This window comes from Urocitellus parryii, chromosome 6 (genome assembly GCF_045843805.1).
Source record: "Urocitellus parryii isolate mUroPar1 chromosome 6, mUroPar1.hap1, whole genome shotgun sequence".
NCBI lineage: Eukaryota > Metazoa > Chordata > Mammalia > Rodentia > Sciuridae > Urocitellus > Urocitellus parryii.
The window spans coordinates 61,316,537-61,332,497 of record NC_135536.1 but is presented as its reverse complement, the minus strand read 5'-3'; the positions used below and the strand labels follow the sequence as shown (position 1 = coordinate 61,332,497).

General features: G+C 36.1%; 1 protein-coding gene and 1 non-coding gene across 2 annotated transcripts; both read right to left on the bottom strand.

Moving 5' to 3' along the window:
- Positions 1-888: 888 nt before the first annotated feature.
- Tmx1 (thioredoxin related transmembrane protein 1) lies at positions 889-14,907 on the bottom strand. The gene is made up of 8 exons (XM_026391035.2): positions 14,680-14,907; positions 11,646-11,761; positions 10,956-11,001; positions 8,961-9,089; positions 6,401-6,446; positions 6,212-6,313; positions 6,049-6,115; positions 889-2,226 (listed from the first exon to the last, which is right to left on the bottom strand). The coding sequence occupies exons 1-8, from the start codon at positions 14,829-14,831 to the stop codon at positions 2,048-2,050; spliced, it is 837 nt and encodes a 278-aa protein (XP_026246820.1). The 5' UTR covers positions 14,832-14,907; the 3' UTR covers positions 889-2,047.
- On the bottom strand, positions 11,383-11,520 carry LOC113184407 (small nucleolar RNA SNORA70). The gene has a single exon (XR_003300990.1). It is a non-coding gene; the product is annotated as a small nucleolar RNA SNORA70 (small nucleolar RNA).
- Positions 14,908-15,961: the final 1,054 nt, after the last annotated feature.

Genomic DNA, 15,961 nt, shown 5'->3' with positions numbered 1-15,961 from the left:
GTATCAACAGAAAAGCATTCAGATTTCTACAGTGACAATCTTCAACAACTGAGATCATATGTTTATGGAAATACCAAGACCCTACCTGTTTGCCTACATTTAGTTTTCTGTCATCACATTTTCTAGTTAAAAATCTGACAATGTGGGCTGGGGATGTGGCTCAAGCAGTAGCGTGCTTGCCTGGCATGAGTGTGGCCCGGGTTCGATCCTCAGCACCACATACAAACAAAGATGTTGTGTCCACCGAGAACTAAAAAAAAAAAATATATTAAAATTCTCTCTCTTAAAAAAAAAAAAAAGAAAGAAAGATCTGACAATGTCAGATACGAGAATGCTAAAAAAAGAATGTTAAGGAGCATCATTTTCTTCAATCATGTCAAATAACAGAAAAAGAATCCAGTCTTTGATTGCACATATAAAGTACATATACAGCAACGCACAGCGATTCATCTTAAACATTGTTAAATACAAAGAAATTAAGCATACTTTGAAATGAGCAACTAGAAATCATACTGGTCTTCAGGTTTAATGAAGTGCTTAGAAAAATTTATTTTGTGCTTAGAAATTTTTTTCTATGGCATCACAAATTACATATCCAGACCATTCAATGGCAGAATATTTAATATTTGAAGAGAAGCCTTTAAATAAAACTTGTATACTAAAGATACTGCAAGTCTAATGAATTCACACAGAAAGAGAACCTTAAAATTGACGATTTTACAGAAATAATCTATTACAAAATGGCTGAATTATTCATTCTGAGTATTTATGGGTGTTCCTATTCTTGTTATACAACCCTCTAATAAACCCTCTACTTGATGTAAGGTGAAAACTATGCATTTCTCTTGCTGACTTCCACCTGAGAAACACCACAGAATAGCAGTCAAGAACAATAGAATATGAAGTTTATCTTTTAAAAAGCATAAAAATGTTAAAATTTTAAAACACAAAGCAGAAACTAACTACAAAATCAATTAATTTTCTGAACACAGGACAAGGAAACTCTGAAAATATACAGGAGAAGATGTTTTTTCCTGAGTAGAAAGCAAACTTTATTTTATATCAAATTAAGCTTTGCACTTCCCAAGTATAAAATACCAAAGCTTTTCTATCTCAAATGAAAATCAGGAATGTCCACCTTTACATTAATAACAAAAAGAAAAGAGAAAAAGAACAAAATCAAAATATTCAAGACAAGTCTCAACAATAATAATGTAAAATCTGGACTGAATGACTAAAATTTTAAATTATCAATATAGTTCAGTTTGATGGATTTCTCTTAGTAAACTTCAATTTGAAACAAAAAAGTACTATTTACCAACAGTAAATGTAACAGTGATACTGTTCATGTTATCCAATTTGAGATGGTAAATTAAAAAATACAAACCATACAGTGACCAAAGGAACAACAACAAAAAAAGCAATTGACCTTATTAGGAATCAAGAGAATACCTACACTTATAAAAACTACCTCAATCAGTAGCATATTCTGTATATGATGTGCAGAAAAGTATAATTAAAGCAAGGTAGTTTTTTATTAGTTGCATAATTTTTAAAATGAGGAAAATTTGAACTATATCTCTAAAAGACCACAGAATTATCATTGAAATATGTGTTTCTCAAGACAATGGGCAAAAAGTTCCCACTTATGGGAAATATGTTCTTTTTTTTTTCACACAGTGAAACTGAGAAAAATCATACCAAATGAGAAATCTTTTTCTCTAATCTTAAATACCCCAATAATGCAAACTTTGGAAAATGTAATTTTTTCAATTCAGACAAACAGGTTGTTATTAAACAAACATGTACAAATCTTATTGCTTGGCACCAGATTTTTTAAAATTAAACATTAATTAAACAACCATAATGTTCTTAAATCATATTACAAACTTTTATACCTGCTTTTATTTTCTTAATGAAAACTGTTCAATCCAACAATCTGGATTGAACCCTGTAATACATAAGCACGTCACAGTTCACATAAAAACAAATGATCAAACTTCAGTTTTTGTTAAAATCATGATATTAAGAAATCCACAAAAATTAACTAGGATTTATCAGTGGACAATGATGGACCCACAGAGCGTTGTCTTATGGCATTCTGTGAAAAGTCTTTGTTTGTTCCTTCTTTACTTTCAGCTTCCTCTTCTGAAACATCTGCTTCATCAGCCTCTTGTTCCTCCTCCACTTTTTTCAAAGGTTGAGAAAATTCTGGTAATGACTTTTCTTAAAGACAAGGACCAGAGAAATCAATATACAATAATTAATATGCCTGTGACTGCTTTAGCATTTACTTACATTTGGATTTCCAAAAGGAATAAATTATTAGGAAAACAGTGAAGACTATAAACACTAGTAGAAAACTCCATTTTACATGCCAAATTCTTTCTACTTACCCATCTATTTATAAACTAAACTGAAAGTAATCAATAGGCACTAATACTGTGAATGTGGAAATTTTAAGAAAATATACTGCATTAAATAGATCTTATATTAATTCACTATTAATATTTTGGTATATAAGCATACTAAAACTTCAACACTATCCTGTTTTGGTTCGAGGTGGGCGGGGGGAAATCAATCACAAATTTACAGTTAAAGATCACATTCTTTATAGGGTTGTGGCTCAGTGGTAGAGCGCTTACCTAGGATGTGTAAGGTGCTGGGTTAGATCCTCAGCACCACATTAAAATAAATAAAATATAATAAAGGTATTGTGTACAACTACAACTAAATATATATATATTTTTAAAATCATATTCTTGTACATTTTGTAGACAAGAATGTGCTTTCCCTTCCAAATGTGCCTTCCCTTCATCATCTTATTAAGGTATAATTACAAACAATAAAATATACACATTTAAGTGTACAGTTAATGAATATTTAAGTATGTACACATACACACTTGCTATTTGTTATAGAGCCAATTGCTAGTTAAGTTCAGAGCACACCACATTACTAAGATGAAATTGGGCCTGAGTTTTACTATGTTCACTCATCCTAAACTGCTGAGAATTCTAGGCAACCCAGAACCAGGGGGAGGATTAATAAGTAGAGCAAATAAGTAGAATCCTAGGCAACCCAGAACCAGGGGGAGGATTAATAAGTAGAGTAAGAAATTCCTAATCATAAACAACCTATTATTTGGTCTGCCCTTTCTATGCTGGGTTAATAGACCATTGTGCTACATCACATCTTACATGGTTCCAGTAAGTACTACAGTTCATAACAGAGGTTTCCACCAAGAATGATACTGTCCCTCAAGGAACAATTTGCAATGTATGGAGATATCTCTGGTTGCCACACTTGGGGAGGGGAGCTGGGCAGGGAAATTAGCAACTACAGAGATACTGTTGAACATCCAACAATGTACAAAGGTAGTCCATCACAATTAAAAATCATCTGCTCAAAGTGGAAAAGTACTGTCAAGCTTGAGAAACCATGGTTTACAGCAACTCTTCTAAGTAAGCTCTTTAAAAGTGGAATGCACCAGGATTTCTCTAAAAGTTAGGTGAGTATGGAAGAAAGTGGGTTTCCTTCTTCCTCCATGATTGTGAGTGATGGCTTTTTTTGATCATCTTGTGCTACTTACTACAAAGAACCAAGCTGAGACTGGAACAAGATATGGAGAATTGAACTACTAAAAAACACACAGCATCTTAATAACATCATCTGGGTCCCAAGGATCCAGTCAATTCTGTCCTCGGACTTTCTTGCTACATGACCAATAGGTATACTGAGTGGCTTTTTTTTTCCCCCTGAGCAACTCAAAATCTTAGACAAACACTTACACTGGAAAACAACTCAAATCACGTGGCATTCTCCAGAAGGGGCATCATCACATTAAAGTCTAGATTAATATTTATCAATTATTTCACTAAAGGAAAACAAATTACCTAAGACTATGCACAGTGAAGATTAAGCACTTATTATGCATCATCAGGATAATGTATCACAGACCTATCTTTTTAAATAATTTGAAAAGATATTTAGAAAACCCATTACTTTATACTTTTCAATCTCTCCAGATTAAAATATATTTTAAGGCATAAGTTTTTCTAATAACTTTTTACTATGGGCATTAGTAGAAAAAAAACTTAAATACTTTGATATGAATTGTCATTTTTTTAAATTTCTAAAAAATTATTTTCCTTGTAACTTCCTAAAAGTATCATCTCTGCCATTTCCTTTGGTTCATCTCAGAAAATTTTTAAAATTACACCTATTCAGTATATTGTCCTCTTGAGAACACTTACCTCCTTAAATGTATACCAAGTACATATCTCACAGTTTATTCCATAGAGGGGAGCCTACCAGAGTCACTATTTTTTTTTAAAGAGTTTGTATGTCAATACAAGTTCTTTCATGGGCAAGGACCTACACAGCTTCCTATTGGTAGCCATTTTCTGCAAGACAGAATTTTTCAAAGAGTAGTCTTCAGACCAGCAGCATTAACTTCTCCTAGAATTTATCAGAAATACAAATTCCCAGCTTCATCACAGAACTTGATTCCAAAACCCAGGGCAGGGACCAACAATCTTTTAAACAAGGTCTCCCGGTGAGTACATGCCTTCACGTTTGCTCCAATTGATAAAACAACTCTGACTCCAATACTTATGGTCCCAGATACAAAAATTAATCTATGCAGACTACCAGAGTAGTCAGCAGATGACTTTGATGGAGATGAGAATCTGGCAACTGTCCCAAAAATGATTCAGTCTACGTAATATGATTCAGCATGAACTTTGGTACATTTATGGGATCTAAGGTCAGTTGCACCCTATCTACCTATAGATTTTCTAACAGCTGTCAGAATAAAAATACAGAAGAGTAATCAATAAAACTAATAATAGAATTGGTGAATGAACATATTTATTCATTTCACTTCAAAAACCTTAAACCTGACAATGAATTTATCTTTTAAATAATCTGTGCTTAACATTTCCCCCTGCAGATCAGTAGTCCCTGGCAGATAAAATTATTATTTCTTCCATAACTGCCCCTTTCACTGTCAATACAACTATGTACAAAGGATAGGTACATCACTGTAAATGAAATACCCACTGATTTCATTTCAGGAGTTTTGACCTCAATAAATCCTAAGTCAAAAAGGCAGCAACATGCAGGCAATACCATGATGGTCACAAGTTTGATTTAAGTCTGCACTCACCTCTGTCATTTCTGTGTGACTTTGGGGGAAATCCTTCATCTCTCTGAACCTTATTTTCCTCAACCAAAAAATGGGAACCATATCACCTGAACAGTCAACTACAAAGTTGCTGAAAAGCCAATAGATAACAAAGTCCAAGTTCTTTACTAACTGAAAGTATGAGGGCTTCGACCACCAGCAAAATTTTCCAAGATCAAAAATATAAGATTAAGAAGTATTTGTATTACAACAGGCAGCAAGAAATACTTTGAATAATATAAATTCATTTTACAATATAGTTCAGGTCAATGCCCATCGAAATCAGCTACAGGAATTACATTTTCCAATATTCTACCAAAAGAATGAAATTTGGCTGAAACAAGAAAAATCTTCAAACATGGTCACTATTGTAATGAATGACTTTAAGAGTGAAGTATATTCACCAAAAAATTGAATTTGGACTCAGGTATACTGAAACAGATCCATGAGTAACATGAAGTATTCAAATACATTGACATCAGATCAATGTCATTAAATAGCTACAAGCTAAATGCAATGTTGAAATTCTCTATGAGTCAAGAAAATAAAAATGTTCTAAATCACACTGGGCTACCATTCTCACATGAAGTACACATTTCCTCCCCCTTCATTTATACCACAACTGATAGAGACCACTTAGGAACTTAGGGACCAAACTTAGGAACCAAAGCTGCCGAGGAACCTATTAAGTGTGTAATTGTGTTTACAGGAACAAATGGAATTATAATGAATACAAATATAAACATTTTAGGGCTGGGGATGTAGCTCAGAGGTAAAGAGTGTTTATTAGCATGTGCTAGGCCCTGGATTTGCACAGCAAAAAACAAACAAACAAACAAAAAATATATATATATACTTACTTAAAGGGTATGGCTGTGGTTTGCGCCGTTTTGAAGGACAAAGGCAATCTGCCACAAATATCATACACTGTAAAAATAAACAGAATCATAACATAATACAACTAATGCAAATGTATCATTTTAAAATATTTTCTTTTTAGTGCTCTAAAAATGAAGTACTCACAAGTCCTAACAACAGTCCTGAAAGCAGAGTTGCTAAAGCAAAAAGTGTATAAGATCCCCAAACTGGTAACCCAAGGTCTTCAATAAAATAGTTGTGGCAAGTCTGAAATCAAAAGGAAAAAAAAAAATGAACTAAAAATTGTTTGTTTAAAAACATGACAGTTTACAATAGAAATATTTTAATACATACCCTGATGTACATAGACAGCCGAAAGAGTGCTGACATACTACTCATCCTAAAATTTAAAAAAAGAGATTCGAAAACTGAGTAAGATATACAACATTGTCTATATTTTCTATTTCTACTCCATAATTTCCCAACAACAGATATTACTGCTACTGTAATCACTCACTCACTCTCTTTGTGACTGTAATAAGGTTTTTTGCTCAGAAAAAGTAAGTTTCTAAATTGCTGTCATCATCTAATCATCTCATAAACAAAATACTTGGTAATTTCTTTTTTTTTCTTTTTACAGTTTTGATGATGGCTTTTACTTTTCCTTTTTTCTTCCCCCAGTATTAGGGATTAAACCCGGGGCCTTGCATATCCCTAGGTAATAAGCACTCTAATGCTGCACTACATCCCCTATCCCTTTTTCTTTTGAGACAGGGTCTCACTAAACTGCTGAGGCTGGTCCCAGACTTGTGATCCTCCTGTCTTAGCCTCCCAAGTAGCCGGGATTACAGGTGTACACAACTGCTTCCAGTTCAATATTCACTTTTAACTTTCATCTGATGGTTTCTCAAAATACTGACCAACTGACTCTGAGCTCTATTAAATCAGATGGAAATGGCAATTCTTATTCACCCTTAAAATACTTCAAAACATGAGCATAGAACAACTAGGAACACTTGTTAAGATGATTTTTCCCAGTTAAAAATCACCTCTCCAGGGATGTAACACAGTGGCAGACTACTTGCCCAGCACATACAAGACGCCAGATTTTATCCCCAGCACCTCCAAAACAAAATTACTTCTCTTATTATATCAAAAATTAAAATTTATAATAGCACAGTTTGACAACTTCCAATGATACATAAATGACTATGTAAGAAATAAATCATCATAAGTAAAAATAATTATTTTTACATAATTAAATGCAGGTAGTTTAGATGGGCAGTTTTAAAAAAAAATGCTTCAAAAAGAAGGGTTTGTGGGTTTCCAAAAATATTCCCTCTAGCAAAAAGCAGAAGTTGGTGTTGCCAAAGGCTTTTTCACACACAAGTGAAAGGATGGCTTAATTCAATGCCAATTGAAACTGCCAACCTTACACTTGCAGTGCCCCCTGTACGCAGTCTCCAAATAATAAAGGCCTGCTACCTTTAGGATTCAACAGAAACTTACAAACAACTGCTTTTTCTACCAGAAAAAGGTAAGATTCACTTAAGAAGTTTAAAGAACAAAAATCAGTTACTAAGTTCCACTGTTTAACAGGCCAAGTGGGAAGCTAGGTATAGCAGTGCAGGCCTATAACCCCAGAGACTTGGGAGGCTAAGACAGGAGGATCACAAGTTCAAGGCCAACTTCAGCAACTTAGCAAGACCCAGTCTCAAAATAAAAACAAAATCAGTTGGGGATTAGCTTAGTGGCAGACAGCCCCTGGGTTCAATCCCCAATATGGGGGGGGGGGGGGGAAGACAAGCACAAATAACAAGGAGCTAAAATTTCTGTGTGACCTCACGGTTGAATGCACTAATTAAACTATAGCAGGAATACTAGGTTCCATAATTGCACTGGACATGGTGGTTCAGTGAGAAGTTCTGACAACTAAAGAATAATCTGGCCAGGTGTCATGGTACATGCCTATAATTCCAGCAGCTCAGGAAGCTGACAGGAGGATCTTGAGTTCAAAGCCAGCCTCAGCAAAAAGCAAGATGCTAAGCAACTCAGTGAGACTCTATCTCTAAATAAAATACAGAATAGGGGTGGGGATGTGACTCAGAGGTTGAATGCCCCTGAGTTCAATCCCCAATAGCACCCCCTACCAAAAAAGAATAATTTGGAAGCACAAAAGGAAAAGACACACTTCAATTTCAAAATATTGCTTAGAGTAGACCTTTCCCCCACTCCCAGAACCCAAAGCATTTTTTCTCTGATGGTTGGTGATCCAATACCTCATCTCCCAAGAGCAAGTATGTTGAGGAGACCAGAATAAGAAGAGAACACAAACCTTACCATTCCCAAGTCTCTCGAATGACCAGTGAGGCCTTGTACTCCAACAATGTAGTAAGAAATATGCCTGCCACTCCCAATCCTAACTGGTATCTATCTCCCAACTAAATTTAAGCTCAGGGATTAATCATACCATTAGTTATTGTTCAAACAACTATTTATACAAATCAGATGGGCAGAATAATCAAATGTAATTAATCACTGTGCATCAAGAAATTTAAAGATAAAATATGCAGGTAAATGTTTGAGTCTTTCAAATTACCACACGTCCATTTACACTGTCCAGTCTTTGGGGCACTAGTAAGTTTTTAATGACACATATCAATCTAAGCATCTAAAAATATTTCTTAAAAAGGACTAAGCTTAATTTTGCAGAATAGCTCCACCTAGTTTAATAAGCACCAAGGTTATTTGTTTGATTTACAAGATCTAAGTAAAAATATCAAATACATAATGAATGTAAATATGCCTTAAGAGTCCAAGAAACAAACTATGTACTTATATTTATTTATATAAAATATAATTATCTCTTCCAATTAATTCTGAAGTAAATAAGAGAAAAATCCCTTGTACTTACAGAACAGAACCTGGACCAAACCATGATGAAACAGGTTCAATATTCTTCCACTCTTTTTCGCTTATAAAGTTGATGAAGTCCTTCTTAGTCCTTGGACCCTGATAGCGCCTAAATTCACCATCTTTACAACTAAAGATCAGGATTAAATATTAGTAGCAAAAGGAAATAAATTTTGTATGTTTCCACTATTTCCTCACCTTATTTTAATCAATCCTAATATTCAAAAGCATTAGCAACACAGAAGCCGCATATTAAATTATTACTGATGATATCACAGCCCAAATACAATCATAAACCTTAAGATTTTGTTATTACTCTTACAAGTATGAAAGTTATTATGAAGCACAGTAAGCAGAAAAATCTTAGAAAATTATTTTTATTTTAAAGGAATTGCCATATAAAAAGTTACTAAAATAGTGCCTAAAACATAAAAATTATTAGCTATTTTTAAACTGTAAGTTTAAAGTTTTTTTTTTGTTTTGTTTGTTTTGGTTTCCCCTGGTACTTTCCATCATGGTCATCATTTCTGCAATCCTGTTTTAAATTACAGAGAGCATCTGGGACAGTGCTTTCCTCCCAGGGACTTCAGTGATTCTACTTAAAGGCAATTTTGCACTGGTCCTTCCATCTACATCCTCCTTCCCATTCCCAATGTATGTATAGTATTCTGTCAAATAGTCCTAAATGTTCTCCAGTCTTAATGCATCCTCAAGTGCAAAAACTCAATAGTTCCCCACTACCTACCACAGGGTTAAGAGATTCTTCATCCATCCAGATAAAAAGACCACAAGGAAGCTCCCACTCAAAAACACAAAAGTTTTAATAGAAAGCAAACTGTTCTTTGAAGGATTGCAATAGGCAGAAATTAGAGAAAAAGGCAAGGTAAATGCCTTGGCTAAGAGAAAAAGGGCAGGAAATTCCAGACCAGTTCAGGGGTATTGAGAAGTAAAAAAGAAATAGGAATACTGATTATAGCCAATTAAGGGGCATGTGAGGAAAAGAAATGAGTGAAAAGGGAGGGACAGAAAAAAAGAAATTTAAATAGATACAAAGGAAGGATGGCTGACTTTAAAAAAAAAAAGTTTAAAAAAAATGGACAAGGAAAAACAAGATACAGACATACACAAGGAACTTCCCATTTGTTTTTCTATTGTTGTTCCTTTTTGCAGAACTGGGATTGAACCCAGGGGTGCTCTACTACTTACTACATCTCTAACCCTTTTTATATTTTATATCTGGACAGGGTCTTGCAAAATGCTGATTCGACTGTCTTAGTCTCCTGAGTCACTGGGATTATAAGCACGCACCACCACACCCAACAGAATTGCCACCTTGTCTTCGAAATTTTAAATGAGAAGTACCTCTTAATATTTAGCCGACCACCTAGACGACATTAAGGTACAGAGTAGGTAGATTTGAGATTTCCCATCTCCAGATTAGAATATCAATAAAATCAAACTAAAAGATATTGCAGACTACACTGTCTTGTTCCTTCTGACTTAACACTACCCTATCACCCACTACTTTCCCCCAAAGTTTAGCTACTTTTTAAAAATAACACACTCCTGTTTATGAGAACGTCCACGGAATGAAATGCTTACCCTGCACTCTTGACAATTCTACTTCCAAGATTTCATTTAAACCCCGTGTTCTCCAAGAACTGCTCCAGCAAACAGCAAGTTCTCCCTTTCACCCTATTTCCCAAAGGATTTACTAGCACTCTGGTCTCACAATCATTTCCTATGCTGAACAGGATCACAAAATTTCACATGAGCATCATGTTCCAAACAATTCCAAATCTCTGACAACAAGGACTGCTTCATGGATCATTTGTCTGTCTAAAGGAACTTAGGGTACAATAAAAGCAAAATGAGCTAAAATACTTGCTGAATGAGATTACCTCAGCTCTTTAAAAATGATCCAAGAGAGAGGCCTACTATTCTGATTACACTATGATACATCCTTCTCAATAACTGAGAATCTTCAAATACTTACTGATAAATAGTAGGAAGAGCAGTTATGATAAACCGTCCACTCAGTCCTACAAATGATAAAGAACATACAGCGGGTTTTATATTGGACAATCACTAAGTATAAGGTGACTCTAAATTATTTAAATACTATTATGAATATGGAAATCATGCCTAATATAAATTATAAACTTAAAGCAACTAACAGCCCACATTCTCATATCATATGTATTAAATCTGAAATTCAATTTTAGAGTCAAATCAAAGAATGTGACTTTGACTTTGAAAGAAACATGCCCTTATTTTGAAGCTTGGTAAATTGCAAATGATGACTTGGCTAATGTCTACTTGGACCACGGTGTTCTAAGACTTCTCAAAGGAATCTTACATGCTAGTAGAATGGAACACAAAAAAGATAAGAGAAAATTATATGGGCAGGAATAGGGAGAGAAAGATATCTCAAAAATCCCTTAGAGCAATAAACAAGGAATGAGTTGTACACACAACCAGTCAATCTGCTTTTTGCAGTCACTGCATGCTGAGCCCCCAACAGAGAGACGATAAGTCAAGTGGGTTTTAACTAGCTGTGGACTAATTTAACTAGATGCAGAACATTTTCAAAATGTAATGAAAGGTTAAGAGCATCTAATGTGGAAAATAGAATAGATTTCAACACAAGTGGCAAAAAAAACAAAACCAACCAGACTTACTGTACCTGTCTGCTCTGTGACATCTACTTTTGCAACATTAACCTCAAGATCTTCTCCCCATTCAGCAAAACTTTCCCATTCTGGTTGAAGATTTTGACAAGCAGGACACCACGGTGCATAACTAAAATATAGTTTAAAAACAAAAACTTAAGTGCTCTCATGATCACTCGTCTTTGGATTGAAAAAAATTATGAAAAATACTTTAAACATAAAATTCATGAAGAATATTTTATACTAAAAACTGAACAAAGTAGTTAATTTTATGCATATGAAAACAGTTCTGTGGGCCTAACAATCTGGATACTAAGAAATATGAATTAAGGATCATAACCATCCATAATAAAGCAACCCTGAGAATAAATTTTTAAAGACACAAGGGCTTTTTCACATGAATAACAACTCTTTAAAAACCCTTGGATTTTTCTACTACAATATAGCCACCAGAAAGCTAGAGACTTTTTTTTTAAGTTTACCATTTTAACAATTTTATAGTGCACAGTCAAATGCAAGGTGTTGGAAAAATAGAAAGTACTTTGGGCTATAGTGAATGAGGAAACACAAGTTCCAACTTAAGGCAGCTACTACTACTATGCAGCAGGATTGCCAGAGAGATAGCTGTTCCAAGAAGAAAGGCTATTCATATTAAAAGGAGCTAGACACCTGTGTTTTTATGTAAAAATATTATTTCAAAACCTAATCCCCAAATACTAAGCAGATTAAGCAAATATTTTTTGGCCACCAGTTTTCCAAGACCCTAGTTTTACAAATTCTATGGCCAATCATACTAGCATTTTAATGGCATTCATAATCTTCCCAGGTCCTAATTTCTCCCTAGAATTTTGCTTTTCTACTTTATTGTAGATTGCAATTTGCCTCAGCTTATGGAACCAGAACAAATGAAGCCTATACATGTTTAAAAACAAAAATACAGTTTCTGTATTCATGTTTTCTTGATTGTTTTAGGAAAAATTCCCAAAATAGGCACTGTAGAATAAAACAAACTAGTATTTTTATTTATATATATATATATATATATATATATATATATATATATATATATAACTCCTTAACAGTAAGTTATAATGAAAACATCTCTATAACAACTTCTGATCAGAAATAGAGTAAATGAAAATAATTTACTTGTAATTAAAAGCAGACTATTAAATCCTATTTATTTATTTATTTATTTTGGTACCAAGGACTGAACCTAGGGGCACTCAACCACTGGGCCACATCCCCAGCCTTTCCTTATTTTGAGACAATGTCTCACTAGGTTGCTGAGGCTAACTTGTGATCTTCTTGCTTCATTCAGTCTCTTGAGGGGCTAGGATGACAGGTGCGTGCCACCTTGTCCAGCAATCCTTTCTTTTTTCCAATGTGTTGCATCCTGTGTTTTTTTAAAGACTTCTTGAACCTTAGGATCTTTAGCTAAGGATAAAGAAGGAAAACACTATCCTATAATTTCTAATAGATGCTCTAATTTGAATTTAGCTCATCATCAATGAATTTGTTCATTATTTTCTCCTTAATACCTCTTCTGATGCTATATTTACAGTTAGACCAAATGAATTTAAAATGTCCTGAAGTAATATTTGACTGTATTTTGCACATAAACTCATAATCACTACTGCTTAACATATTGTTTAACATTAAATATTTTACAGGCCCAAATCTAAAACAAGCTACTGATGGAAAAAACAAATGCTGCCATTGGTTATACTTCCTCTCCTCCACAGCTTCAACAGTGCCTGATAACTCCTTCAACCATGTTGCAGATTATATGCATACTAAATACTTTCCCTATCTTATTTTTGTTCTTATTTTTTACGATTCAAAAGTTACTGACTCTGTCTTCTCCAATGTCCTTTCTGGATGTCCACCCCAACTTGTCTCCTTAACTCCTTAATGCTTCATCCATGATCCAGGAAAATATCTGAGCCTTGTTAAAGAAGCAGGTGTTCTAACAATTACTGCATGTTTTTGGAGGCCCAAAGAAAGCCAGTATAGCAATATCTGGACAGGCCAATTAAGTACTTAGGCATCTGTTTCTCATCTGTATAATGAGATAGAATACTAACTATCATTAGGAAATTAAATATGATAATGTATTTAAAAGTGCTTAGTAGTGTCCAGTATACAGACAATATTCAAACAATAATGATGCTTTGGGCCAGAATTAGTTATACCACTGAAACCATATTACCATCATCAAAAAATTTAGCATCTAAAACAAAGACAGTTATTTCCTACAGCAGCAGAAAGGACTTGAAAGTAGAACCACCACACAAGACACATGAATTCTTTCAAACTACCATAAGCTAGCGCTCTTAAAAGAGTTTATAATAATCCCAGTAGTAATTTTATCTTTTAATGCAATATCACTTACAAAGGTCTAGGAGTCACAACTCAAGGATTCTCTACATTTCGAATGCACAATGAAAAAAATGACTTGCAGAAAGAGAATGTGTGAAGGAGGGCACAAATATTTTAAAATAACCTTATTTCAACTTAGCATATGAAACAAAAGTCCCAAATTCCAACACACAAATGGATAATTCTTGAGGATAAACAAAAAGCCAGAGATTGTGCTCAATATCCTCTTCTGCGAAGCTTAGCGAAAATAAGTCTGAACGCCCATCTGTAAAAGATCATTCTAAAACAATATTATACGGGAACAAGTCTGAGGCCACCTCCACCCCATCCCATCCGAATTCTAATCTCAAAGCCAGGAAGAAAAGTTAAGAGACAACTCGATACAGCACAAGTCCTTTGGCGCACCACAGCACTAGAAAAGAAACACGGGAGCAGAGCGCAGAAGAAACTTAATATTCCCAGGTAGGAAACCAGGAGGAGTGCGACCAAGTCGGCGGCAGCTCCCGGGAGGAGCTGGGGATCCTGAGGAGTTGGGGCGCCCACTCGGCGACTAGAAGGCGAAGTCCGGGGAAAGCTGCGGCCTGCCTGAGGAAGAGGGAATGAGGTCGGGTGTGCGGGATCGGAGGGACCCCGGCCGGCGTCGCGGGACAAACGCTCCACACTCACAATTCTATCATCCACTCTCCTTCCAGCAACTCCCTCCAGTTCTCGTCGGTGATGACACGCACGTCACTCCGCCGCCCGTGGATCCACGGAAGCCCCCAAAGCAACAGCACCAACACTGTCAGAGGAACCACGAGACGCCCGGAGGGCGCCATGACCGCCTCTCGCCCACCCCTCGGACAGCTCCGCAGCCCCGCCTCCCCGCAGCAGTTCCCACTTCCGCTCTGGCCGGCAGCTCCGCTCCTGCGCACGGCGGCGCGGCGAAGCGCGCGAGCCCAGGGCATACTCACTGCGCATGACCAGTTCTCCTGGTGGGTGGTGGAGGAGGGAGAGAGGGAAGCGCGCCGGCCGCAGTGCGCATGACAGAAAGGCGGTGCTTCCCCACCACCGTTCCGCCCGGGTCTCCCGCGGTGTGGCGCGACCAGGCTCCGGAAAATCCCGAAATGGGGCTAGAGGCGCAGTGGGGCAGGGCTTTACGGAACGACGGCTGGCGCCAAAACCCTGGCGCCAGATGGTTGTCAATCTGACTGTTAAGTTTGTACTAAGGCAGTTCCCAATTAAATGTTCCTCATAGTTTTTATTTGTTTCTTTGAAAATTTTTGTAATAAAGTTACAGATGTTGATAGGAGTCAAGATATTGATTTACCTTTCTCAGGGATAATACAATGAGAAGGTGCAGAAGGAATATTATGGAGTACTCTTTCTGTTACCTAAAGCGTGATCCTTGTCCCCATTGCCAGTCCAAAAAGGAGAACAAGGTTTGAGGCGGAAAAAAAAAAAAAGTTTTTTGTTTCGCTGGCGAAACACAGTGAACTCCTGTGCCAGAGGCTGTGATCCCCTCTGCCTGCGGGAGCACAGGGCTTTGAAGAGCAACATTTAAGGGCTGGGATCCAAATATTATCAGTAGATATAATTAGTGAACAGCCACTGGGTGTCCTTGAGCTTGAGTTCTTAGGTTTGGAGTTTTCTTTGTTCTTGGGGACAATGACACTTTTCCAGTGAAGGGCATAATAGCTTAGCCTGGAAAATGTTAGTCTTGTTTCCCTTATTTTAAAAGGAGAAGGGAAAGAAGAAAAAAACATGTCAGTTTTAAAAAATAAGCCTCCTGAGCCCAGCGTGATAGCGCATGCCTGTAATCCCAGTGGCTGGGGAGGTTGAGAAAGGAGAATCAAAAGTTCAAAGCCAGCCTCAGCAACTTTGCAAGGCCCTAAACAATTTAGGGAGAACTTGTCTCAACGTAAAAGGGGCCAGGGTTGTGGCTCAGTGGTTAAGCACCCTTGGATTT